General features: G+C 40.3%; 4 protein-coding genes across 6 annotated transcripts; 2 read left to right on the top strand and 2 right to left on the bottom strand.

Annotated features, from left to right (window-relative positions):
* Positions 1 to 1,145: 1,145 nt before the first annotated feature.
* LOC119721371 lies at positions 1,146 to 8,815 on the bottom strand. The gene is made up of 10 exons (XM_038191428.1): positions 8,655 to 8,815; positions 8,375 to 8,492; positions 7,563 to 7,674; positions 6,041 to 6,142; positions 5,437 to 5,606; positions 4,328 to 4,524; positions 3,179 to 3,374; positions 2,306 to 2,448; positions 1,688 to 1,856; positions 1,146 to 1,484 (listed from the first exon to the last, which is right to left on the bottom strand). The coding sequence occupies exons 1-10, from the start codon at positions 8,747 to 8,749 to the stop codon at positions 1,416 to 1,418; spliced, it is 1,371 nt and encodes a 456-aa protein (XP_038047356.1). The 5' UTR covers positions 8,750 to 8,815; the 3' UTR covers positions 1,146 to 1,415.
* Positions 8,816 to 10,553: 1,738 nt separating this feature from the next.
* LOC119721373 (chondroitin sulfate glucuronyltransferase-like) lies at positions 10,554 to 15,800 on the bottom strand. The gene is made up of 3 exons (XM_038191432.1): positions 14,799 to 15,800; positions 13,220 to 13,365; positions 10,554 to 12,665 (listed from the first exon to the last, which is right to left on the bottom strand). Exons 1-3 carry the CDS (start codon positions 15,493 to 15,495, stop codon positions 11,214 to 11,216), a joined length of 2,295 nt encoding a protein of 764 aa, XP_038047360.1. The 5' UTR covers positions 15,496 to 15,800; the 3' UTR covers positions 10,554 to 11,213.
* A 287-nt stretch (positions 15,801 to 16,087) lies between these two features.
* LOC119721374 (26S proteasome regulatory subunit 8) lies at positions 16,088 to 21,779 on the top strand. Its single transcript, XM_038191433.1, has 10 exons — positions 16,088 to 16,194; positions 17,264 to 17,420; positions 17,620 to 17,717; positions 17,977 to 18,102; positions 18,379 to 18,540; positions 18,927 to 19,090; positions 19,490 to 19,643; positions 19,893 to 20,102; positions 20,530 to 20,616; positions 20,967 to 21,779. Exons 1-10 carry the CDS (start codon positions 16,156 to 16,158, stop codon positions 21,018 to 21,020), a joined length of 1,251 nt encoding a protein of 416 aa, XP_038047361.1. The 5' UTR covers positions 16,088 to 16,155; the 3' UTR covers positions 21,021 to 21,779.
* A 475-nt stretch (positions 21,780 to 22,254) lies between these two features.
* LOC119721375 (cytochrome b561-like) lies at positions 22,255 to 26,581 on the top strand. 3 transcript variants are annotated; one of them, XM_038191434.1, is made up of 6 exons: positions 22,255 to 22,514; positions 22,998 to 23,217; positions 23,708 to 23,958; positions 24,527 to 24,744; positions 25,051 to 25,214; positions 25,709 to 26,581. In XM_038191434.1, the coding sequence occupies exons 3-6, from the start codon at positions 23,787 to 23,789 to the stop codon at positions 25,992 to 25,994; spliced, it is 840 nt and encodes a 279-aa protein (XP_038047362.1). In that variant the 5' UTR covers positions 22,255 to 22,514; positions 22,998 to 23,217; positions 23,708 to 23,786; the 3' UTR covers positions 25,995 to 26,581. The 3 variants fall into 3 exon arrangements, with proteins under 3 accessions (XP_038047362.1, XP_038047363.1, XP_038047364.1); XM_038191435.1 differs by having other exon boundaries at positions 22,998 to 23,210; XM_038191436.1 differs by having other exon boundaries at positions 23,004 to 23,217.
* Positions 26,582 to 27,270: the final 689 nt, after the last annotated feature.

The following is a 27,270-nucleotide window of genomic DNA, read 5'->3' on the forward strand; positions in this document are numbered from 1 at the left end:
TTCATGGAATTTACTCAAAAGGATTTCATATAATCATCTGCTTGAAATTCATTATCTACTTTTGGCAGAAGAAAAGAAAAGATGTTAAAATATAGAAATTATTTTCTAAAATTGAGTTGCATAATAAAACAAAATAATTCATTGCAAAACGACACAACTCTCAAATTTGGAGACATTTTTAATTTTCTTTTATTAGCAAAACTCTTTTACACAAAACTTTTTTCAAAGAAAATTTGATACAAATATATCAAGCCAAGTAGAAAGAATTTCCAACTTGCTGGGGTACAGTAAATTAATTTGACAAAAAAAATCAACAAAATATTAAATTTCAATTTACAATTTTGTTTACCATAATAGCATGTATTCATTAACATGTACATGTATTCTTAAGTTAACACAAAGACTAAACTGTTTTTGCATGTTGCTTACTGTTTATATTTACAAATATGGATATAAATACATTGAAATAACAGAGGCCCCCCCCCTCCCAAAAAGTGAAGTTGGGTTGCACAGGCTTAAATTTTACACATACTGGTGTTTTGTGCCTATTAGCTTTGGGAAACCGCCCTCTCTCGGTGCTGAAAGTAAGCCTCACACTGCCCTCAATAGTTCATGCACAGAACCAATTTCGCTCATACCCCCCGCGATATGCGATGCAAACAGGACGGGCTGATGAATTTACGTTCTGATTGGATAGATTTTGCGTGACCTGTGACCTCAAGTCATCATACCCACTACCCTGCAAGGTTTTAAACGGCTGTTAAGATAAAATGCTCTTTTTATTCCCATTCATGAATGGGGTTTTTTTTCGTTGAAAAGCGTAACAATGTAGGAAAATCTGTAAAACTTATCTCTGTTTTGAAAATTTCATTTCCCGTCATTTGCTCAGGCTCGATCCGTTTCGAATTCACAAAGGGTCGAAATGCATATCATGCGACACTCAATTTTGTCCACATGGTCCGCAATGAAAAAGAAATCCCATCTGGTATGGAATGTATGCATTTCTATGACAAAGTTTTCAAATAGCATTTGCGTGCATTGGCTAACTGCGGTCTTAAACAGCTGCAGCTTTATATGTCTTTATATAGGTCATGATAAGTTACCCAGAATGCCATCGCCACTTCCTCTACAAGATTCTGTGAAGCTCATCAGCCCTTCCCAGCGCCCTGTTTACAGGGCGGGGGGATACGAGCGAAAGAGCCAATGGACGAAGCAGTCCTCAAAGTTTATGGGCATTTATGACACCACGGCTTCATTTCAGCATTGGATTAATCCCTAGCTTCGGAATCATTTAAACACCTTTAATGGCCAAATATTCAGGCAGAGATCCTTAAATCAAACGCCTGAAAACTCTTGAAGAGGCAGCTGGAGAAAGAGCCACAGTTTCGTAAACTCCTGTTTCAGTACCTTCATCGCTACAAGCTTTTTGTGGCTTCTTGCAAGTACTCCAGCCAATCAGAGATCCTGGGTTTTTCATGTGGTGGCTGCAAGAAAAAAAGTCCCAAAAAAATTACGTTTATTAAAAAAAATACCAAAAAACCTTGTTTTTTATTACAAGTTTTCAAAACTGGCAGACAGCTAACAAAAATCATGTTGTGACAGTTACATAATATAAGTGGTCACGAAAAGAACTGAAAGTGGACAAAGTGAAAAAAAGAAGTCGACTTAAAAATAAAATTGTGCTAACCTTCAATTGGTCAAGCGGCGGGTGTTGCCTGACGCCCTCAAGAGATTTCAGCTGGGCTAAGGTCGTACCCAGGGGTCCGGTTGATAAGGACAGGGTGCAAACAATCTGGGCGCTGTCCCCAAATATGACCCTCAGTATGCCCTCTTCTGGAACCCAGTCGATGGCATATCTGGAAATAGGAAAACAGAAATTTATTTTTTCAGTTTTGATTCTCAGTACTTGTGTTGAGAGTCCAAAAACTCACTTGGGATAGTACACACCATGGCACATACAATACAAGAAAATAGACTTGCGCATGAAACTACCAGTCCTACACCTCTTTAGTCCTGCATGACCGGTACGGCAAAAGAAAAATCTGGTGACCTGTCTTTATTTCTGTACATTTTACACACAGTCATGCCACCAGACTAATAGTCAACATTTTTTTAAAAGTTGGACATGTACCAGTCTAGTCTTAGGTTTTGAAATTCGGATCATGTGACTTTGCTCTCTGCTACAAAAGATTAACGAAAAGCTTCCATTGAAATTGGAATTTGAGGCGTCAGATTTGGCGGATGGAGATTGAAACTGAAGCAAGCAAACACCCCTAGAATGAACGGGCGGATCTCATTGACTCACTGATGTCGGAGCTGTTCCACTTCCATGTAGAGGGGTGCGTGGGTTCTCAGTCTGGTCATCACTGATGATACCAAGAAGGGAACGTCATTCTTTCTCACTGCTTCTTCAACGAGGTCCGACATGTCCAGGGAATCAACATCAATCTGGTCACGATGAAAATAAAAAATTTAAAGTTAGTGTATAAACAGTCACAGACAGTTTAAAAATCAATCCTCTTCCCCTGCCGTATGCCTTTTACAAAGGCTAATCACCAACAGTCAGATCATATTTTCAGCAAGCACTTTGAGTAGTCAAATTCAGTCAATTACAGACAAAAGCAGGCAACTTGTAGACACAGCTGTCTTATCAATCACCTACAGTCAAAGCATACATGTATCAAGTTTAAATAAACAGTCACTGCCAGTCAAATCCTGCTTTATGTATGCTGGGAGCTCTTAACTGTAAAAAACAGTCACTTGACTGATTTTGACTGAAAGGACAACTTGGCAGACAATGCATGTTTGCAGAGGGTTAAATTTTAAAGAACAGCCCTTGACCATCCAAATTGTATGGCGCCAATAAGAGACAAATAAAAGATGTCAATTTCTGCTTGAAGTTGATTTGTGACCTTTTTCATAATTACATTTTTTGAAGTCTTATTTCATAAGTACAGAGTAAAGAGTCTACACGACTAATGTCTGGGTACTTTTCTGACTGTTTGCGGGGATTTTTTCATCATTTGAATTATTGGTGTCAACCTTTAGATTTTTTTCTCTCAGCTTTTCTAGACATCGTTACATCTTTGTTTTTTTTTCTTTTTTTTTTCAGCTTTTCTAGCCATTGTTACATTCCTAGGTTCCACATGATGTAAAGTAAAAAACGGGGCACTAATACCGAAGCGGCACTGATCTGCCTGGGTGACCAAGGGTCCGGGCCTGGCTTGAAGTGAAGGGTCAGTACGGCCGTCAGACTGTCCTTGTTGACCGAGGAACATCCGTCTGCAGTGAGCTCCAGGATCCAGCAGTTATCATCCAGAGATCGCTCTGATACCCCGGTCAGCTGTGCCAACATTTTGGAGGCAGATTCGCACCTGGAAATCGCAATTGAAAAAAAAAAGTCGTTATTTCATGGCTGAAAATTTCCACTTTTTAATTTTGGTATATGCATCATGTATTTTTTATTCTCTGAAATGCTGTGGACCAATTCAGGCACGCTATCACCTCTATCACAGAGGCCCCCGTCAATGGCGAAAGCAAAGTGCTAGCTGTTGTTCAAATAATCCATCAGGGGCAGTTGCTTTGTACATACAATAGCATGCACAATGGTTTCTCCATTGAAGGGGGCCTCGTGAGTGTACAGTGATCACGTACTGGATTTGTGTATTTATAAGCAGAATTGTGGCTAACACATTTTTGTGCCAAGCACAAATCAAATGGAGCACCATTCATAAGTAATACACAGAGCCTTGGGCAATCGCTTCTTTTCGCCATTTTCGCTGAGCAACTATTTTTCTGTGCTTAAAGGTAGTATACAACATTTGCAAGCATCAAAAAGCAAAACTACATGTACTCAATTATTATGAAATACCTTACTTGACTGTAAGAGAATAATAGTCTCAGACATCCTGTGAAATCATGGCACCTGGTGTGCTGCCATTTCAAGAAAAGTGGAATTTATACATCAATTTCCAATGATGGTCAGCCGAGCATCGTTGGAAAAAACTGATAATTCCCAAATACTGCCTCCAATTCACCAAATTTAGTCAGTCCACATTTTTATTGCAATCGGTTACACTTCATTGAACAGGTGCAAGCCAGCTAGTCTGGTTCCCTGACCTTGACGTATATAACTTGCTACATTTCGTCTGAAGTAGGGTCAAGGAGCCAGACTACAACAACAGCATTTGTTCTTGGTTTTTCCAGCATCTATGAACACAAAACTTTAAACAGGTCAGTGTAACAATATTTGCTATCAAATACTAGCCTCCGAATCCATCCATTTCTAAAAATTTGAGGAACGTAAAGTCTAGACATCATAACTCACCATTTCATCTTGCCGGAAGCTTGCTGTTCCCTGTCTAGTTTCTTGGCCATAAGTTGTGACACCATCTCCATAACTGTCTTATTTTCATCCAGCGCCACCTGTTGGTCCTTGCGGATTGCTTCCGTGCTCTCTTTGAGGCGTTTCATCGCGGGTTGATAGCGGGCCAAGAACTCTTCTGCCGCCTTTAAGTCAAAGATCTAGCACAGAGGCAAAGAGAGACAAGTCCCATTAGTTAGAAACTTAGATCAATAGAATCGATTTTCAATGTACATCAAGTATATTTAACACTATTTTTAACACTTCTGTGTTCAGATTTGATCAATAGAATCGATTTTCAATCTACATCAAGTATATTTAACACTATTTTCAACACTTCTGTGTTCAGATTTTTTCAAGTTTCCCTCAAGCATCGTGCCACTTAAATAATGTCCTCCAATTGTGTAGCCTGGATTTGCATACACGAAAACAAAGGTTATCTTTAAATCACCTTACAGATCACCGCGGCATGCTTGTCTGATGAAGTCCATAGAAGTCCACACGAAATAGGGAGTTTTCGTTCTGATTTGTAAATTACTCTGTTTCTTATACAAACCAAATTGTGTTAGCCAATACTATAAAGGGACACTCCAGAAGAATTCCACATGCCTTTGATACACGGCGTGCGTGGATACACTGCAGTCATGGTTTTAAGGCCAAATAATAATAATAATAATAGATACTTATATAGCACTTTTAATAAAGATCAAAATGCTTTACATTATTATTACCCCTGATCATTGGGCCAATTAAACATTCCAAATACCATCTCAGCTCCCTGGGGAGTATACAGGTCGATGCAGCCATTTCAGCGTGAGGCAGCTAAAAATCAATCACAATAACCATCTCTGCCCTTACAGGTACCCATTTACTCCTGGTGGGGAGAAGCAATGAGTGGCAAAGTGCCTTGCCCACCAAGGGTGCACACACCATAACCCCAGGCTGGACTCGAACCCACAACCTGCAGAATTATTGGCAGACCACAAATTCAGTACTCTAGACCACAAGGCCACGGCACTCCAATAAAAACTCGCCGAGTTGCCTGATACATCTATACACTCTCGAACTCTGACCTGTTTGGCATTCTCATCTTGGAAGTTTTCCAGCGTCACCCCACCGCCTTCCAGTTCCTCTACTGCCCCGCCCCTCCCTTTCGTGTTCTCCTGGACCTGAGTAGCTACACCTTCAACTTTCTCCATCATCTTCGTGACTGACGCCAGTTTTGTGTCCAGCATTTCTTGACCTATGAATGTATTACAAATTGGTGGCAAGGAGCGATCGCAAGAAAATTTAGTGAAGCCCTCATATTTCTGGTCAACAAATCAAGTATTACGCTGATTTGTACAGAAATTTAAAAGTACGGAGTTTTTTTAATCTCAAACTTGTAATCAACCAGCTCCTTACTAAGTACGTTAGGAGTAGACGTTACGTTACGAGTTAGTATTTGCTTTGGAGAACGGAACAGATTCAAGTCTTTAGCTGTGTTACAAAAACAAGTTTGGTGGTGTTTGGGAATAATGAAAAATCGGGGGGGGGGGGGGGAACCTGAAAAAAAAAAAATAGCATTTAGTATTTACACATTAAAATTCTTAGTGAATATGATCCATGAAATGTGCATGCTTTTTCATTGGTATAACTATCTTGCTTTTCCATAACAATCTTGTTGAGAGAACTCACAGTTCTGCACTGACTTCATCATGTTCTGAAGATGTTCTTCGAGATCACTAGCCTCTCCCTTGGCGTCTTTGAGCTGTCGACGAATCTTCTTAGATTCTTCATCTACAGAAAATAGATCAGTTTTTTTGAAAGGTTCTTTGTTTTTTTTACTTGCAACATGAATGCATTCAGTTGTGAAAACGTATTGAATCCGCATAACAAAAATAACTGTATAAATTAGCATCATGTTTGAACGGTGGATTAAGGGTCCACGAAATGAATGTTACACTGGAGCATATTTGTAGCAAATATCCTTTCCTCTGAAATGTCTACAAACTATGAGACATCCCTTTTTGGTAAAAATCTTTGTAAAAGTGCACTTTTTCCAACATTTCTAAATGTTTCATACTTTTTCTGACAACTGAGGTCGCTGTTGCTGTGATGTCACTTTCGGAACACACCCTTCGGATTATGGTTTTTCTGTTCAAATTGTAAAACCCAAACTTCTGCTTATTGGAAACATTTGTGCATAAACCTTTCTCATTGTGTTACTGTCATATCCTGAAACAACAATGAATCACTAGTAGCAGAAAAATAACCACACTCCCCTAAAATTCTGGTGACTTTTTATGCTGAAGCAGATATGAAACTGGAGTTTCCGCCTTGAATATTTTTTTTCCCTTTTTTCCCTTTTTATTTTGGTAAAATTTGATTAACCCTAACCCCTACACCCTTTGGCTAGGAACCATCCTTAATCCTGCAAAATTCTCCAATTACCATTATGTCAAAATTGGACTCAGCCTCAATCCCCCAAAACCATCCTTTATTTCTTGAATTTTTTCAGTGGAGGGGTGACCACTGCCTCAATCCTTTAAAATCCTCCAACAATCACTGTTAATGGGTTGAGGCAGTGTCTATGACATTCAGAAGCAGTGCGGATGGTATCGGGCATAATGCAGGCGGGGCTCAAACCCAATTCAACTCCAAAATCAACCGACTATTTTTGCCATTCATGCTACCTGAACCCTAACCTCCTAGGCCCTTTTTGCTAAGAACCATCCTCAATCCTCTAAAATTTTGCAACTCCGCCCAAATTTTTCAAAATTGTCAGACAGTCCTGCCTCAAAATGCATTCATCGTCAATCCTCCAAAATCCTCCTCATCCCAAAATTTTGCACTCGTGTTTAAATGAAGGATAACCAACGCCAAATCCTTCAAAATTATCAGACAGTCCTGCCTCAAAATGCATTCATCCTCAATCCTCCAAAATCCTCTTGTGCTTCAATCACCATTCATCCTCAATCCTCCAAAATCCTCATTTGATTCAATCACCATTCATCCTCAATCCTCTAGAATCCTCCAAAACCGCCAGGATGATTTTGGAGGAGTGAGGTGGGTTATCCTCCAAAATCCTCCGAAACTGCCTGGATGATTTTGAAGGACTTAGGAAGGTGGGGGTTAACAATCTTGAAGGGGCATGGAAGCTGGAAGGGTTATTGTTATCTTGAGTGACCCTTAAGTTTCCATTTTTTTTCTGTCTCACCACAAGATGCTACTGAGGGCCACTGGTCCTTGGGGACATTCGCCAAGTAGTCCAGCAGCTTGATGTGCCCCTGAAGATGGACAAAGGCAAACTTCAGCTTCTTGAATTCATCCTGCACAAGGGAAAAATAAACTAAAAAGTGTAAATCATGAGCATCAGATTTCACAGCTGTTTATATTTATAACATTATTAGCTCAGAAAGGAGCCAATATTGTGGAGATGCTAGCACACACAAAAATCCAGGGGGCAAAACAAAATTGGAATCAACAAAATTCGCAAGAAATTGCATTTTGAATTTTCTAGAAGAAACTGAACTCCCAGATGAAAGGTACAAAAAGTCAAGTCCTTTCAAGTTTTATCTTGATTACATTCAAAAGTGTATTTTAGCCCCCCCCCCCCAAAAAAAATAAAAGATGCAAAAAGTAGGCCTAGGCCCCCTAGCATTGTCTTACTCTAGAAAGTAGCATTTTAATTTGTACCAAACAGGCCTAGACATTTTGTCATTTTTGTATCTGATTGTGCAGCTCAGTTTCATTTCATTTCATTTATTTCATTTTTCGGGATAGGCCTACATTTGTTTATACAGCAAACAATGACATTAAAATACACAAAATTGACAAAACATACACAACACATTATTTAACCAGCTCCTGCTGGATTACTCAAAAGAAACATGGTTTCTGTTGAGGGGCTCTCCAACTGATTAAATAGGACACACTAAAAACAATGTTAAACTAATAGCAATGTAAAACTTTAAAATAAAGGGAAAAAAACAAGTCCTTAAAATTAAATTAATTGCTTGTATTTCTTACCACAACTTGCTGGCACTCAACCTTGAAATCATGCAGGTGTTCAGTATCCTGTGAGGCATCTTCTGTCTTGACTTTCTTAGGCAGAATGTTAGCCTGGTCTTTCAGATCACACAAAACCCTGACAGTGACACGAACATGACGAATAAAAAGGACACAAAAAGTAGGCACAAACTCAGTGAGCTTAAATTGAAAGCTTAAAAAAGGCATGCATATTTTTCAATCCTGACGGCAACTTTCATACTCATTTACGGAGGCGTATTTTGTTAATCATGTCCCCTACCTTTTCTGCTTCTCCAACATACTCGAACAAGCACAGACAGAGAAAGCACCGTCACTTTTGGCTGAATTCTCCTCCATCTCGTTATTTTGATCCATTTTTGACAACTTGCTTCGCCCTTCCTTCAGTCCTTTGAAATGCCCGCTGATAATTATATTTTGGCTGCGCTGGTACTGTGACCGCGCCAGGCAGTACAATACCGTGTTATTGCATTTGAAAACCGCCGATTACCAGTGGACTGTTACCTTTGGTTAGCGCCCTCTTGTGGTTATTTATTGCCCAACTGTGAAAGGGCTACTTTAGGATCAATATATGCACCCAATCAAATAAACTCCCATAGACAACAGTGATAAATACCCATACTTCAACATTCTTTTTAAAATACTCAAGACTCTCACAGGTCTTCAGGCGGCACAGAAAAATGATTATCAACATTCAATTTTTAGTTGGTTGACCGATGACTTTTCGAGAAATTCTCACCCAAAGAAGACGACCCCTTAAACGAGTTGGAGCCCAAAGTCCGGGCCAGGGGTGTATTGCCATATCTCTTCAATTTCCCAATTTCATTGCTCTCAGAACTCTCTAACATAGAAGGATTTGAGTGGGTAACTTTTATTCATGAGCTCGGCGCACGGATTTTTGGCCTATTTACTTGGGTGCAACCAACAGTCGCAACAGGTACCTCATTTCGAATCAACCAATCACCACAGATCAGAAAAATCTTAGGCCAATTTCCTGGATGACACACCATGCCATTTTTTTGGAGAAGTGTTTTCCCCACTTTCTTAATATCTACCGTTTGTACAGCATTCAAGTGACTTTTTAAATTTCTCAACAACGTTTTGCCCTCAACGTGGCACACACAAATCTAAAAACTTACTAAAGAAAGCTAGAGACATACACACACTTGGAAGCGAATAAGTTATTTATTCCTTTTTCCTCCTCAAATCGAAACATTAAAAAAATGCGCCAAAACAAAGATACATGTATTTGTATTTTTGTTTAGTTTAAATACATGAAAATATTGCTACATGTGTACCACTGTACCGTGTACGGCAGTAATACTTAAAACAAAAAATTAAATGTTAATTTGCATAAGGTAGCCAAAAATTCCTTCAATGAAAGAATAAAAACCCTGCTCTTATATGAAAATTGTAAGCCATCTTTTACATGCGTTATTGTACACAAAGGTATCATTATTTAACAATCATTATTTTCACATGATATTTGACATGTTTGAAGTACTCTATCTTCTGAGAATAATTAATTGATATAATTGATTTAATTAATTTGAATATCTTGATTTAATTACTTAAAATCTTGATCTCGTGGGAGACAACTTGATTTTAGTCGTTGGCACAAGTATGGCAAAAAATTGAAAAATTTCAATTATAATTCATGATTTTTCCATATCTAGTTTTCATTTTAACAATCATTATATTTTTGTCCAAAAAAAATCACATTTTAATATTGTCATAATTTAAAATGCTCAATGAAAAATGTACTACATGTACTTCAATGCAAATAATATTTGAAATATCAAAAATGTAAGTTAATTTGTACATTGTGTGAATTAATACAATTCCCCAAAAGGAATGTTTACTTCTGGGCATAGTTCAACTTTACAACTGTTCTGGCTGGTTCTGAAGAATTCGTGTTTTCAAGAAATTTTGATTACTGACGAGTGATGTTGTATTTATTGCAATAACTTCCTTCAAAATGATCTTACATATAATATACAATATGTAAACAAAACAAAAACACATACACTACCTGCAGCAGAATATTTCAAAACTTACTTCTTGTCCCGTTCCCTAAGGACATACTAGCTATTAACATCATGTGGATCGCCACCTTAAAAGCACCAGACTTATTTGTTTGCAAGCCTCTTTTGGTCCAGCCTCAGCAATGTATTCAGGCCAAAATATTGGCAGCTGCACAATTGTAACCCTGTAGTTCCCAAGACTACCCAAAAAAGTTCAAAAACGTGGCAACATTAGACAACCTCTGTAAATTGTCTAAGAAATCCCAGATTGCAAGTCTGACTTTAGGTTTTGACATGTCAGTCAATGTAAATGAAAAACATTGTAGCAGTGGTGTAGCCACCGTAGGGATAAGGGGTATTTCCCCCTCCCCCCCACAATATTGTTTTCACAAGTGCTTTATTTTCCACAAATGCCCTTTTTTTTTACGCGTGCTCTGAATAGCGCCACATTTGTCCAATAGTGCCCATGATCGTCCGCTTTCAAAAGAAACCCCATATGGAGATAATTCCCCCCCCCCCCTCAATCAAAATGACCTTGCTACGTCACTGTCTAGGGCCTTGGTGAAATGAGGCACTTGTACGTACACAACTTTTTTAGCAAAAGAATCTGTGCTTGCAGAAAGTGGTACTCGCACTAGCATAGGCCTATATTATAACTTTCTGCTCACGTTTGCATTATTGTTTTCTATGAAGATGGACCCTGGCCAGCACCATACATTGGCAATACCAAAGAAAAGCTTCAAATGATGCATGTGAAATTTAACAACCAGTTAAAGGAATATCGAGCTGCGTTTGCTTCAGATATTTCCTTTCTCAGCAGCTAGTTTTTGCTGTTGTTCTAGGACCAGCATTGCGAGCTGGGCTTTAGAGGCAAGGCCCACCGCCCGGCCTTCCAAGCATCTCTGGTACTGCTCCTCCTTGAGAGAGGGTTGGCAAATCCGTTGGTGGTAGTGCAGCTTCAGGGCGGGGTCCACGGCTCGGAAGGTGTGCAGTTTGGTACTCAGAAACATCTCAAAGAGGTCCAGATCTGACTGGATGTGGTCCGTTTCGCTTCCCGGGTGCTTCTCGTCCCAGAGTTTCCTGGCGTTCATGTAGTCCGAATTGTAGAAGCTGGCGTGCTCGAAAAGGTAGGTGTCAAAGTGACCAGCGGTTTTGGAAATGTCTATGCGGTTGGGGTTGGGCAAATCAGCGTAGATGATTTTAGGGTCGTACTGGGAGAAGGGAATTGGGAAAAAGACCTGCCATCCCGCGATGGTGTTCATGCGGACACGGTTCAGGAACTCCGCAGCTATCTCCATGTTGGCGTTGGTGAAGAGGAAGAGGGTGTCCGAAGCAAACTTCTTGGAGACGACGTCCATGATGGCGATGGGTGAGGGAAGGCTTGTCTTGACACTTATCCAGGACAGATGGGAGCCGGGGTACTTACGCTCCAGGTAGGAGACGTAGCCTTTATTCGCGCTGTAGATATCTTCGGTAGCCATCGTCATCGCCTCAGTCGGCGTGTAAACGAAGATCAGCATCACGGCCGATTTGTCGCGAGTCTCCAGACAGATTCTGGCGTAGTTGTCAAGGAAGACTCGGACCTGCTCTTGGCTACCAGATACCACGGGAACGATGATTGTGACTTGAGTGTACTCGGTGACGTAAGGCATGAAGACAATCTCAACCTTGTTGAGGGGTCTGAGTAAGTGGACTCGCTTGAGGATTTCCCGCTTGTCGCCGTGAAGCTTGAGCTCCATATCCAGGGTGTACTCCATCCCACGGTTGGGGTCGAATCGCCGGTACCCATTCACGAGTCGGCCGAGCATGTAGATGTTCCCATGGAGCTCGTTCAAGCGCGCCATTGTCGTGGTGAGTATCTCGTCAATGTCCTGCTTGTTTGCACCAATCAGAGGGGACTTGGGTTCGTAATCGTCCAAGCCGTACAAGTGTGTCATAGAGAAGTATTCCCAACCCATCACGTCGAATCGCGACGTTGTTTTAAAGGGGCCCTGCACTCCCACTGGCCATGTTAGTTTGGATTTACCGCCCGGTGCGTACGCGCTGATTTCTTCGATGTTTTGCTGGAGCTCAGCAATCTGTTTAAGAGTCTGACTCAGAGATCGCTCGGAGAAATACTTGTGGAGCTTGTACATGGTGCGCGTGTCCATCACGTGATGTATCGCCAAGGCTTGCTGGAAATCAGCATCGTTCTTTTCCTTGTCAGTCAGAACCTTGTCTTCAAAATCGTAGGCGTAAAATGTTGAACCCTGGAATATGATAGAAGAAAGGTCAGAATTAGACTAAGGGGAGAAAGGCATGGGTCTGTTTCAGATTGTGGGATATATGCATGTGACACTGAATGTGAAGCCTTGAATTAATCTTTGAATTAATTGGAATTCAAGTAATGAAGTGGACTTTTTAATTAATTTTAACCCTAATTTCCCAGGTATTTTTGCTGGGATGCAACCTCAATCCTGCAAAATCCTCTAATTGCCTCCATGTAAAAATTGCATACAATCTCACTCCTCCAATATCATCTGTTATTTCTTGAATGTGGTCCTTGGAGGGGTGACCACTGCCTCAATCCTGCAAAATCCTCCAGCAATCACTGTCACTGGAGCAGTGCGGAGGATTTCAAGTATAATCTACGCCTAAATTTATGCACGGCTGAGCATACACAACACAAGGTCCGGCCTAAAGGCTAAGACCTTGACACAGTGCATCCTCCAAAATCAGCCACACATTGTTTGCCATATAGCCTCAAATCCTTTACTTTGCAAAGAGGATTTTGGAGGATTTGGGGAAGGTTAGGGTTAATCACCTCATAATTGGTGGAGCAGTGTGAATTGGAGTGGTCTTGTATGCACCGTCCAAACTCTAGGTCCGGGACATTGTTCCAAGATTTACGCATGCAGTCCTCCCAGTACGGCCCCACCTTGGCCAGAAGGTTCCTGGAGAGCATGTAACCTGAAATATACAACAGACACAACAGTTTATGTTGATAAAGTGGCTTGCTATAGGACACAAGGTCATTTGTGATGCAGGCATCAAGTGATTTTTGGAGAGTCCATTGCAACAAATAGTCCTCACTAGATCTAAAGGGCCCATGCAATGTAATTTTGTAAGGCAATCCTTGAAAAATGCACCTTTATGTGCCATTTAACCTTATTTTCATTTTTCGTTTTGCCATTTTCAAGGGTACTTGGGTGCGATTTTGGTTTTTATGCTAATGCCATTTTCCATATTCATGAGCAAAAGTGTGATGTCATTTCAGGCAGAAACCTCAATGTTACAGTTATTTCAGCACCAAAAGTTGCCAGAATTTGGGAGATTTTGCTGCTATAAATGTTCTTTTCTTTGATTTGTGTCAGTACATGGCAGTAAGCCAATGAGCAAACTTTTCTCACAAATGTTTTCAATGAACAAATTTTTAAGGTGCACAATTTGAACACAAAATCCCTAAACTGAAGTGTTCCTGAAATGACATCACATCACTAGCGCCCTCATTTGTCCAGAAAAGCATTAACAATTTTAAATGTTTGAAGTGCACTTTTCAATAAAGTTTACCAAAAAGGGATATCAAATACTTTTCATACATATAAGAGTAAAAAGTTGAAAAAAAATCTGTCCCTAAGAATATTCATCTCATGGACCCTTCAAGTATTCAATTCTATTGCCGACTCTTCTTTTGCCATCATGGTCAAGTAGCCAAGAGATCACAGAGCTTGTGTCCTATAGCAAGATACTTTACCACAATCATTTCTTTCCATTCTGAAAAAGTGAACGAAAAGCCAAATTGGAAATTCTTTTTTGGGGGGGGGGGGGGTTAAGAACCGTCCTGAATCCTAAATATGTAACGTAAAACATAAAACCCCACATTAAAGAAAATGTGGCAAGGCTGTACCTCAATCCTCCAAAACGGTCACACACAAAAATTGGTCTGGTGAATTCTGTAGAATCCTGAAAGGGTGAGATAAATACATGATCCTGCCACTTTCAAAACTCTATTTCTCTTCTAAAAAATCTCCCCTGTCACCCACTTAGCAGCAACTCCACCTTTGAAGACTTTGCCCAACCCAGGGTTCGACCTTAACTTTTTTGTTCACTAGCCAGCCGGGCTACTGAAACAGACTGTTAACTAGCCCGCGGGCATTTTCATTTGCCACATGTTTTTTTTTTTCTTCCTATCCTTCCATCTTTGCCGTATCCCAATAATTTTTTGACTCGCCAGCCGGGCTACTAAAGGAATAGTTTGACTAGCCCGCCGCTGTTTTGACTAGCATTTGGCTAGCGGGCTACTGCTAATTTCGAACCCTGCCAACCCTCCCGCTTATACTAAGAGCAATCAAGCCACACCCCTCCCGTGTTTGTAAGTGATGTCAAGTTTCCTGTTGACGGACCTGCATCCCTGCTACAAAACGTGACATCCATCTCGGCTTCGTGAATCGGAATTCCCATATACAGGTCCCTCCCGACACTCATGTGGCCCAGGAATTCCATAAAGACGTCCCCGTAGATGTACGTGTCATCCTGAATGACCAGGAACCAATCGTAGTCGCTGCCGTGATGCTCGTAGATGTACTTCCAAATTTGGAACATTCTCACGTTGACCTGTTCCCCTGGAAACGCGATGATCGTCATGCCGCTCAGCGACTGCTCTGAATTAGTCTTGGTGAAAAACACCAGCTTACTGACGTAATGACTGAGTGTCTTATTGATGCCGACCGTCGTGGACTCCAGATCAATTTCCTCTCGTGAGACCATCACACCTACAAACAACTTCTCCTTGATTGAAAGCTCCGACGAGATGTACCGCATCCGAATCAATCGCTGTCGATCGATATCCTTCTTAACGACTGGCCTGTTTACAGTCATCAGCACTGGTTCGAAATCCTCGTCATTTAGCTGGTTGCCATTTTCATCGGTTCCATAATCGATCATGTCGACAGCGCTTGTTTTTCTCTTCGTTCCGACGTGGACGTAGCTGTCAACGCCACAGCCAGTTTCTAGCGGTACGCAGAGCATGCTGAGCAAGGCCCCAGCACATATTCCGAGGGCTATATAGATTACAGTGCGTGACCGGCTCATTACTGCCATTGTTGTTGATTCACTATTAAGTTTTTGGAGAATTTATGTTTTCACTTCAGCTATCCGGAAAATGCGCCAATTGAATGAGCCAAAAAATTCCACTTGGAGCACCATTTTTTTCTGTTTTTCAGTATTTCATGGCTGTCATAATTTGTGTTTCCATTTGGATACAAATATGAAGAAAGTCATTTTGATTTCTCTCATTAAATCACTGTGAATACACGATCAATAAACAACATTTGTTGTGCACCTGTGCTAGTGCATGAGTGCACAAAATGAATAGGAAATTGTGATTTATCTGCCGGTAACCTTATTCCCAGATCTTAAAGTCTGCACATACAAACATTATGTTCAGATCGCTTCGTATGAGAACGTGGTTGTGATGCACGTTGATTGAACTTTCGTGGCACTGTCTGGACGGAAATACCCCCTAGCTTTGTAATAAAAAATCGCATGATAATGGGGTTTGCAAAACTAAACTATTGTTTAAAGGCATAAATGCTAAATTTATGGGTCACAAGGTAACAAAAATGAAAATTGCTGGGGTTTTTTACATTTGTTTTTAAACACTTATTCCCTGTAAACTTTTAAAAAAGGGGTAGTTTGTCACACATGTTTTACTGCGTGTAGACCCCGGTTTTTTTAATTTTTACGGCAGAAGTTCCCAGAATGCAACTCGTACCAAAAAATAACATGGCGACCACAGAGGTGAGAAAATGATTCGCAGTTCTAATTCAATTTTCGGAATAACTTTGTATTCTTTTGTATAGTAAATTTAAAACAACCAAAATAAGAAGTATCAAACCCTTATTCGCATATCCGTGAAGTTTACCATTCGTAGAATTGTATTGGAAAATATGTATTCACTCCGTAAATTTCTTTGTCAATTTGCCCATTGCTTTACGCACACTTGTTTTTGCTTCGTCATAATCAGATAATGGCATGAAATTAATGGCGGACCTGCACTAGCAAGAAAAGATGAGGTCGTTTTGGATTTTTTTTCAGGGGGGGGGGAGGGGTTGCCTTAAAATTACTTGCAAGTCACCATAACTTTCTTAACTGAAGTATAATTATAGTAAATTTTATTTATTTATTTAACTAAGTACACTTTCAGTTTCAATGTTTTGTATTTGTTTTGTGAAAAAAGTGAATCAAAATGTTAGGCCTAAACAAAAACATGCTAACGTAACAAGTTAAATGAGTTTGACAATTGACTTTTTGTTCGGAGAGAATGTTGAATCCTGACACCAATTTTTTTTTCATCACATATCATCTCAATGAAGGTCAGTTGTTGCAAAAATGTTGAAACGACATGAATCTCGGACTGAGAAACATTTCCAATTTTGTTAAGACATACTTTGAAATGTCCTTGACTCTCCATAGACTTTGTACCCAACCAAAGGAGTGGCATCTGGATACTGCATGCTTTCCCTTTTGTTTTTATTTTGTGCACTGTGGTATGTGCTATTGCTAATAAATTAGATTTTAATATAAATTTATTCATACATAAATTCCATATGCCTTTCAAATGCAAACAGGCATGCAACTTTTCCTCGGATCCGCTGATTTCCTCGTTTTTTTTACTTCTCATGAATGCCATTGCAATTGAAAAACACTGACAAAGTCTTGTGTGGTTTAGAAATACCTCGTTTTTTCCTAAATTCCCAGTTGCATGCCCGTGTAAAGGCAAATCTTTCTTCCCGTAGATCTTAGGCCTTCTGCTGGCGTATGCATTCTAGAGCAAAGTGACCTTACATTGAATGGGTTTGAATTGCAGATGGAGGTGGACAGTGGTGCTAAAGGGGATGGACCCAAGGGAGAAGGGATCCGCAAGTACTACATGACAAAGATTGACGAGCTTCAGATGGTGGTGACAGAGAAGAGCCAGAACTTAAGAAGATTAGAGGCACAGCGTAATGAGCTCAATGCCAAAGGTAATCACACTGTGGAAGTCTGGGAAACATTATACCCCAACTCTGGCATTGTCCCAGCTATAATTGGGACTATCCTAAGTACAGTTAGGTTCATGGCAGAAATGCCCGGGGAGTTTTAGTGTTAAGGGAGACTGGTTTGACGTTAGATTCATGTGGATGCCTTGAGGATGTCTTATATTTTTCATCATTGTTTTCACAGTGCGGATGTTGCGTGAGGAACTACAGCTCCTTCAAGAACAAGGTTCACATGTGGGAGAAGTTGTCAAAGCCATGGACAAGAAGAAAGTCCTTGTCAAGGTTAGCCTTCGAATCTCAAATATTATCAATAAATAAGTATTTCGGAATTTTTTTGTACACAAAAGTAAACTACAATTGTGTGCAGTTTCCCTATTCAAAATTTGTATAGACCAAATATTTAAATTTGATTAATACTAATTGTGTTGCAACCCAACTGTTTCTTGATCTGAAGAGACCTCTTGATTCAATTTTTGTGTGTGTAAAGTTGTGCAAAAAGAATTGCAATATTTAATGCATGTTGGACTCTAATTTTCACCAGGTACACCCAGAAGGTAAATTTGTTGTGGACATCGACAAAGCCATCGACATCAACGATGTACAGCCAAACTGCAGGGTAGCACTGCGCAACGATAGCCACACTCTCCACAAAATCCTGCCAAACAAGGTTTGAAATTCACCGAATATTCCCAGAGACTAACATACAACTTCCCACACATTTAAAAGTATTCTTGAATTTGCTCTTTTGTTTGGTACTCTGACTCCACTCACAGATACTCTAGAAAGTCTATGGCTAAAGGGTACCAGACTCTAATGGTAACGACCTTGTTTGGTACCTTAGTCACCGGGAGGAATAACCCATTCAGTCTGACAACAGTTACCTGAGTGCCAGACTAATATTTTAAAATGTACAAATTTTTTGTTTGGTTCCCTGACCCTATAGGTGGATCCCTTAGTCAGTCTGATGATGGTGGAGAAGGTACCAGACTCTACCTATGAGATGGTCGGAGGTCTGGACAAACAGATCAAGGAGATTAAAGAGGTCATTGAACTCCCGGTCAAGCACCCTGAGCTGTTTGATGCGCTTGGTATCGCGCAACCAAAGGTAAGTTTGTCGTCTGCCTGAGTCTTTTATTATAAAATTCACCGTAAAGTCTAAAGATTTTTTTACTTTTCCTCTGCATCAATACATACACAATACACAGACGAAGCACTCTTTGGCTAAAATATGGCTAAAATTATGCAACAAAATGATATAAAGTGAATTATCTATTTTATTTTTTTTATTTAAAAAAACGGGAAAAATTTGAGGGCTGTGTAGTGTCTTGTTGCCAATTGTCACGAATATCTTGTACATCAGTTTTCAGCGAACACACTTCAATATAGCTCTGGATAGCTCAGTTGGTTTCTGTATGGTGTTCTAGATGTCAACAATCTTTTGACACTCAATTTCTTTATTCACCCTTATATCAATCCTCCTTCTCTCCACAGGGAGTGTTACTCTACGGTCCCCCAGGTACAGGCAAGACCTTACTAGCCAGAGCGGTAGCTCACCACACAGAGTGTACGTTCATTCGAGTATCGGGCTCTGAGCTGGTCCAGAAATTCATCGGTGAAGGATCCAGAATGGTTAGAGAACTCTTCGTCATGGCAAGGTATATCTCCCAATACAATCAAATTCAGTTCATATTTTTAGTGGCAGGTGAATTCTGTTAATTTGTTAAGATGTTTGTTGTACACCGTTTGGGACTTTCTTAATTCAAACTGACCAATCAAATCTGCAAAGCTAAATTGCTTAAGTGTACCATGGTGCACATTTCTCCAATACTGTATATTGATACCGGATACTTATGTATGTATTGACCCTAATTCCAGAAACATACTTGCACGAGCCTTTAAGAATCCTTCAAAATGCTTTCTTTTCCTTTTTAATGATCATGGAGAATTAGAGGCAGCACTATTGTTGACACCACTCTTTTCGCAATTTTTGCTGTTTTGAGTTGGAATGAAGTCAGAGTGTCAAACTTAACACGATAATTTATATGATTTGACAGAGAGCACGCACCGTCCATCATATTCATGGACGAGATTGACTCCATCGGGTCGACCCGTATCGAGGGAAGCTCTGGTGGAGACAGCGAGGTCCAGCGCACCATGCTGGAACTACTCAACCAACTAGACGGGTTTGAAGCCACCAAGAATATCAAGGTGAGAAGATTTATAGGGGTTGGGTGTCAGACTTTTTCTATATGGGTGCCTACTAATGGGTACTGGGTGCCTTGTACTTGTTTACTGTGAAAGGCACTGGGTACTTGCGCCTTGAAAGTGGGTACCTAGCAGGGGGTAGTAGGTGTCCACAGTGCCCTACAATGCTGGACTTCAGAATAGCTTGTGACTTGACTTGAGATTGTATAGTGATTGGCTTGATAATAACTTTGATTTATACGACCTCATTAGGTGATCATGGCGACAAATCGCATTGACATCCTGGACTCTGCCCTGCTCCGCCCCGGCCGCATCGACCGCAAGATCGAGTTCCCGCCGCCCAACGAGGAAGCCCGACTGGACATTCTCAAGATCCACTCCAGAAAGATGAACCTGACAAGAGGCATCAACCTGAGGAAGATTGCCGAGCTCATGCCGGGAGCCTCGGGGGCTGAAGTCAAGGTGGGTGATGTGTATTGTGTGATGTGTGGTCGGCCCAATGGGAGATAAAGAAAGTTCCCCACCCTCTCTCACTCACTTAGAATATTCTCGCGTAGAATATAAGAGTAGAAGATGCAGTGAGATTATGCAAGAATATTACATTTCTGGCAGAGATGTAGTCACGTTCTCACAAATCAAGTCCATCACAAGTCCTCCAGTCGTAAGTCCAGTCACAAGATTTTCAAATGAATTGTGACAAAGTCATTCCTATGCTTTGATTGTCATCACCCATTGTTTTGGACTTGACTTGCGATTTGATTTGACTAACTTGTGACCAGATTTGTGATTGATATCGATGGTTCTAAATTGGTTTCAAATTCTTTCCTTCTGAAATGTTCCATTATAGTTTTCCAAAAGTTTTAATATACCTGTTTGCTTTTTGAACTAGGGAGTGTGCACGGAAGCTGGCATGTATGCATTGAGGGAGAGAAGAGTACACGTAACACAAGAAGACTTTGAAATGGCGGTGGCAAAGGTAACATCTTCAGTTCTGAAGATCATTTTTGTCTTTTTTTTTTTCTTCGGGGCATGTTGTTTTTATCATTTATTGGGGGAAGGACGGTTCCGGGGTAATTTCTTGAGAGGGCTTCGCAAATTTGGAAGAATTCATTGAAAACCTCACAGACAACCTGGATTAGAAACTTTGATGAAATGATAAAAACAGGTTTCACCATATATTGTTGCAAATTCTTGGAAGAATTTTGTGAATTCAGTTTGTGTATGAAATCCCATTGGGGCAGTTGGGCTATGCTGCCATCTATGACGTTTTTGTATGACGTTTGACAGGAATAACGAACGTTCTTTTTGCTGTTTTTCTCTGCTCAGGTGATGCAAAAAGACTCGGAGAAGAACATGTCCATCAAGAAGTTCTGGAAGTAGAGGCCGGCAGTTCTATATTTTGAAAAACAAATGATAAAATATGTTGGGCTTAAACCGGGGGTACTTCAGCGGAAACAGATTGAGAAAACTCTGGGAAATGCACAAGTTGAGGACTCGGGCCCAACAAAATAAGATGGAAAAATACCCTACAGACGTGCTCTAAGCTTTTTCTAATCTTTGTAAAGGCCTTTTTGGTTATCCAGGCGTACAATTTTACTTTGCAAACTCCTACAATTGGTAGTGAGGAAGATGCATTAGCTGCTCATCCTCGGTCCTTACCCCGGAAATGTCATTCCCTTTTTCCAAAATGCTTTACGAATTAAAAACTGTGTCTACATGGTTCATTTGAGAATCATTTTGGTCAAAACTTTGTGTCTTATTGGAAATTCAAAATGAGAATTTGAACTATGCCCGGTCTTCTCAATGCTTGAATGTGTCATTTTAATGCCAGGGAACCAGACTGGGTGTCGTCTAATTATCGCACCATTGATCACATTGCTCCTAGCTATTTAAACATGTCTATAAGACCGGAGTTAATACATTATACATTGTATGTGTCTTGGGATATTGCGTATTTTACAAATTCTAAGACAAGTTTCGTTAAGTTATTACATTGCATTTGTTTCTTCTGACAAATGGTAAATTGTAAGTTGAAAATGTAGTATACATGTAGTATTCTTTATAGCATTTGTTTTGTAAGCATTGGCTTGTAATGTAATAAGCAAATGTTCTTGAATAAATCTTACAAAGGAAAAATAATGAAGTCATCAATTCATAGTTGCTTTGTATGTTTTGTATTTTATATCATCTTTGCAGAGTTCTCGTTTCAATTTTATTTGAAAACAAATATTTTGGGCGAAACAAGAAAGACTAAAGGGGATTTGTTCATATGCAAACTTTATTAATCAAAGGTGAAATTACCTGCTAATCTGAAATAAAAGGCTACAAGAGGCGAGAAAAGGAAACCACACTAATAGTTTTTGCGAGGAACAAAACGTTCATGTGAAAAAAGTACTGGTTGAAATCAGTCAAATGGATTTGCCTGAAACTGCTTTAAAAGGTGCGATAATTTAAATCCAGAATCGCTCTGTAAATGGAGGTTGTCTGGGGACAAAATATTCATTGTGTGTTGGTATAGTTTAAAATGTAGACATTACAAGAAACACGTGTTTATAATTTCCTCCCACTTGTTGATGGCACGTACACCGCGTGCCACACGGCACCATTATGACCTTGTATGGCCCTAGAGGTCCGGTCTCAAGCGGCTCCTTGGATATACGACACTTTAAGTAAGCAAGACCGTTGTGTGGTAGCCTCAAGACACATGAACAGAACAAGTGTTGGAACCAGGAGAAACCATCGTGCGAAAAGCACACCACAGGACATTGGACAACAAGTTTACTGTTGTTAGCGAAGTGTTTAAACTTTATGACTTCTGAAATCGTGATTTGTGAAATTGTGGACCTTTCTGTCGGTGTTTCGTATTCGTACAAGGTAGGTTATGGTTTCTGCAGTGGCTCATTCATCACAGCTGTGTGTAAATCCATATAGTTTTGGTAGTAGTACAAAAATGTACATGTACATGTACACATGTACATGTACATGTATAAATCATCTAGCCTTATAATCTGGATTTACGGTAGTATTGTACAAGCATGGAGGAATCTTGGTACAAGGGAAGGATTACGAACCGTCTTAAACATAATCTAGAGATTTTTTGCTCTCTGTAGTCGGTGTCTTTTGATTCTAATACCAACTCCTGTTGGATTACATTGGGATTAAGAAGGATTAAAAGACCACAGGAAGTCTTATGAGTCATAACAAAGAAATTCAACAAAGGCTGTGTACGCTGCGTGGTGCCCTCAAGATTTCAACCATCTTACACTAACAGTCGGGCTGCGTCAAGACGGCTAGCCATTCAAGTTTCCACAAGAAGGTAACTTTTCCCACGCTTTTCCTCACTTGGATTTTCTGCAGTGCCAGGACTAGCAAGAGTTCTACCTGTGTCAGGCAGCGAGTAGAGGAAGTCGCAGTGTGGTAGTCCGAAGTCGTTCTTACAATTTACTGAATTCCGCCAACATTTCAAGCACTCATCAACAGATGGTGGACCCGACAATCACAACAGAGATAAACCTTGAACCACAGAGCAAGGAACCGAGCTCAATGAATACCTGATGTGAAGAATTCCTTGTAACTTGTAAGTAAGTTTACATCTTTGGAGAATAATAAATATTGGAACCAATGTAAACGAGACAACCACCATTTTGTCACTTAATTTGTCAATGGAGAGTGAAATTCCTCATTCATTGGTGAACGAGTTTGAAGCCTCTAAAGAACATCACTCCGCCATAGTTTATCACGACGTGACACGACCTGGTATTAATTTGTAGGACCTTTGTCGAGGTCCTATGTAGGCATATGCCTTTTACTTTCTATATGGCTCAGCCAATCTTTATCGGTACAGGTCGATTGCATTCAGCAATTGCTTTGAGGTTATAGTTTGTTATGTAAATCCATTAACGAATTAATGCACTTGATGTCTACAATGTATTATGTGTTTCCTGTTGAACAAAACCACACCTCAAAGATGGCGCAGTGCAAACAGTCTATTGATAATGCAGAACAGCCAAACTGATGGTTTAGTTTATAAATCTGAGAAACCTGTTTTGTTTCCTTGTTTTGGATAGAAGCTGCATTCAGCAATCCGGATTTTAAAAAGCGAATTAGGAAGTTCCATTCCCCGACTTTTTTTCCGGAGCAACCACGATGCCTTCCCTCTTCTGGCCCCTTGTGGTCCTCTCTCAGCTCTTTGCAGGCGCCATGTTGGTTACCATGGTGATATGGTTACAGCACCACGTTGGTGGGTTCGTCTGGGGTGCACCTGGGGGATACCACCCATTGTTGCTGACGTTATCATTGGTATTCCTCTTCGGCGAAGGTAAGGTACTTTGTCAATTTAACTGTCGTCCTAATTTTTTAGAGATTGACGGCGCCCCCCCCCCCCCAAATAATCGCTTGCGTTTTTATTTGTTTTTACATTAATTCTGTCGATTTTTAAGAATAATATCGTTTGTTTGTTTGTTCATTTTCAAAATCTGCCCATCAATCTTCACACTTTAGTGATTTTTGGGCAAGGTCTGTGATCGAGCTGTCTTTCACGTTTTGCTTGCTTGGTTGATTGATTTAACTGATTGAATTGTTGATGTTTATTTGTCCTTTTGTCAATTAATCACTTTTTCGCCCTGCAGCTAAATATTTTTCAAAACCCCCGAAATATATGAATAATGTGATTATCTGGATTATCTGATAAACTGGATTATCGTATATTATTATTAAAAACAAATGAAACACCTTCATTGAGCATCTGTTTAAAATTTACCATCTTTCCAATCGTATGTATACCTATGAGTCCAAATATAACAAACCATTATACCGAACCGAATTTAACCAAATAAAAAGATGCTACTTACCTATAAACGATAACCCTTTGTCTCTTTAACTTCCAGCCCTCATATCCTTCCGTGTTTTAAGCCGCTGTCGCCTCCCATACCTTGCCCAAAAGGCCATACACGCGTCCGTCCACACCGTGATTATCATCCTTCTCATCGCCGGCCTCCGCGCCGCAGCCCTCGCCAAAGATGCCCAGGAAATTCACGGTGTTGTTCATAATTATTCCTTGCACAGCTGGCTGGGGTATTTCACCGTTATTTTGTTTTGTCTACAGGTGAGGATAAACAAAGGCATAGTATCTTTACAGTTACAACAATGATGTGTGAAAATAATACCATACGATTGCTATATTGAAACATCTGTCAACTATCGAAAAAAATATACATGTACATGTATTGTACAAGTAGGCCTACATGTAGTGGTATACTTTACACCTTAGTTTCGGAACTGTAGGCCTACGGCTATGATTGGGCCTACAGAGCTAAACTAATGTATACACAATTTTAGAATGGCGTCTGGATTTTACAAACAACAGCAACAACAACAGCAACAACTTTTCTAAATCGAGATTTTTGTCCAGTTTGTCGCAGGAGGTGCTTATTACGGCGCAGAGCGATTTCTACGACAGGATCATCCGTTGAGGGCGCACTATCCCCAAGTCCACGTTTTCTTTGGGATTTTCATGTTCTCGCTCTCCCTAGCGTCTTGCCTAACGGGGTTGAACGAGCTCTCCATTTATAAAATGTGAGTTGTGCCAATTTAAATGTCCCAAAATAAATATGTAGGCCTAGCCCTTCACAATAACATTGAATCGTAACGGCCCTGATTTTAAGTAAAGCCGATCCCTGTCGGGCCAATATGAAGTTCTGGCATTTGAGTAAGGTTCTGCTGTTCAAGCTGATCCTTGTACGTCGGGTAAAACACTACAGAAACTCGAAAGGCTTGCTGTTATATCGAAAACGTGAAAGGTACGCTATTACCTTTTGTTTCGGCTAAACTCAGCTAATACCATTGAGCCCCGCCCATGATATTTTGACCAATCATACCCGTGATTAATATCCGACATGCGTGCACGTGCACATGTTTGGCGTGGCTATAACGTGCAGTGTGCACGTGCAGCGAGAGTCACCGTGTTGTTGCCCACGTGCTCGGTGGGCGGGGCTTGACGGATCGGGGTATTGGTAACATCTTGATGACTTTGAAACAACACCTAAATGTTTGAACTCTTTTTTCTCCAGAGCTGAATACTCAAGCGGTGTAGCCTCGGGAAACATTGGTAACATCTACGGTCTGTCAATGGTGCTCTTTGGTGGCTCCATTGCTTTTATTGTCACGAGGTCAGAGTACAAGACTGACAAGACGTCCACGCAAAACATAGACTCGCCCCAACAGTGCCAGGCAGCCTATCACGATGCCTTACCAAACGTGCACGTTATGGTTGGTGATGACATCACTGATGATGTCACGGATGACGTCATGGATGGCGGAGACGGACTGAGGATGCAAAGCAAGGATGGTGTTTGAAGTAGTCATCCGTCTTGTTCATTATTTTTTTTATTTAAAAATAATTATAATGGTATCTAGGCCTAATGCAAGACGTTATTATCATTTTGCACAAACATTAATAGCGCGCGCGTCAATTGCTAAAGCAAATCTCCATGTAATGCCAATATTCCGCCTTATATTATTTATTGTAACTTCGACATTAGTGTATTTACATCAGTTAGATTCATTCAAACTTGTCATAGTTTCAGAATTGTAATAAACAAAACTTTGAAAATGTACAATTGGTTTTTCTACCAAACTCTGTCAAGTTCAGGTTGTAGGCTAACATGCACCATAGTACCAGAGGCCTACAGCTCAGTTACCAGCATCTATAAAACCACATTACTTGGAAGCAAACGTTTTGAAAATCAGAACGATGCATAAAGGCGGGAAATAATATGCACAACTATCGAATTATTTGTAAGGATATTAAAGCTGACGACACGATAATGGTCTCATTCTAAACGAGGTTTGAATTTGTAGCTTGTATCATGGTATGTAATTCCAGTGAATGAAATACATGTAGGCCTACATGTATAAAGAATAAGAAGACAGTGCTACGTTGAGTGAATGAAATCGACTTACTTTTTATGTGTGTCTCATAGTCCGTGCACGATTCGACTCCACCCGACACGCTGAAAAACACACGGCTTCTGCAGTTGACGTTGAATTCAGTGAAATGGGTTTTGGCCTTCAAGTCATGACCAGAAAGACTAGTTCCTGACAATTGTTGGGATCCAAGAATGCGAACTATCGTCTAAGTTTCATTTCGTACTCTGGAAATATCTCGCGGCAACTGACAGTTTCGTTGCAGCTTTTACACGAGATTGACAGCCTTGCATCAGCTTATGTTTGGCGCATTCTGATTGGACGGTCAAACGTTTTAAGGCAAAGTAACAGAGCCGCGTGCTGATTGGTCCAAGAACAGGTTTGGCCTTAATTCTGCAACAGCGTACAGGTAGCATGGAATGGTAAAGGTGTATTTTAGGACCCCGTTCCCAATGCATAAGATAATGAAAAGACTTATGCTGTCACTCGCACCCATCTCTAACTGCTAAAACCGGTAAGAAAGTCGCATTTTCGTCCAAAGTACTGGTTAAAATTATAAAAAACCTAGAGCTAATGTAAATCGAGAACACTGCTTGGGGCTGCCGCTGCAAAAGTCATTTGTGAACAGAACTTCTATAAAAACAGAAGTGTCCTAAACTACACTTTTCCGTTTTGAAGAGAACTGATATGAATTTTCTTTAAACAT

The sequence above is a fragment of the Patiria miniata genome, unplaced genomic scaffold, assembly GCF_015706575.1.
Source record: "Patiria miniata isolate m_02_andy unplaced genomic scaffold, ASM1570657v1 HiC_scaffold_13, whole genome shotgun sequence".
Classification (NCBI taxonomy): Eukaryota; Metazoa; Echinodermata; class Asteroidea; order Valvatida; family Asterinidae; genus Patiria; species Patiria miniata.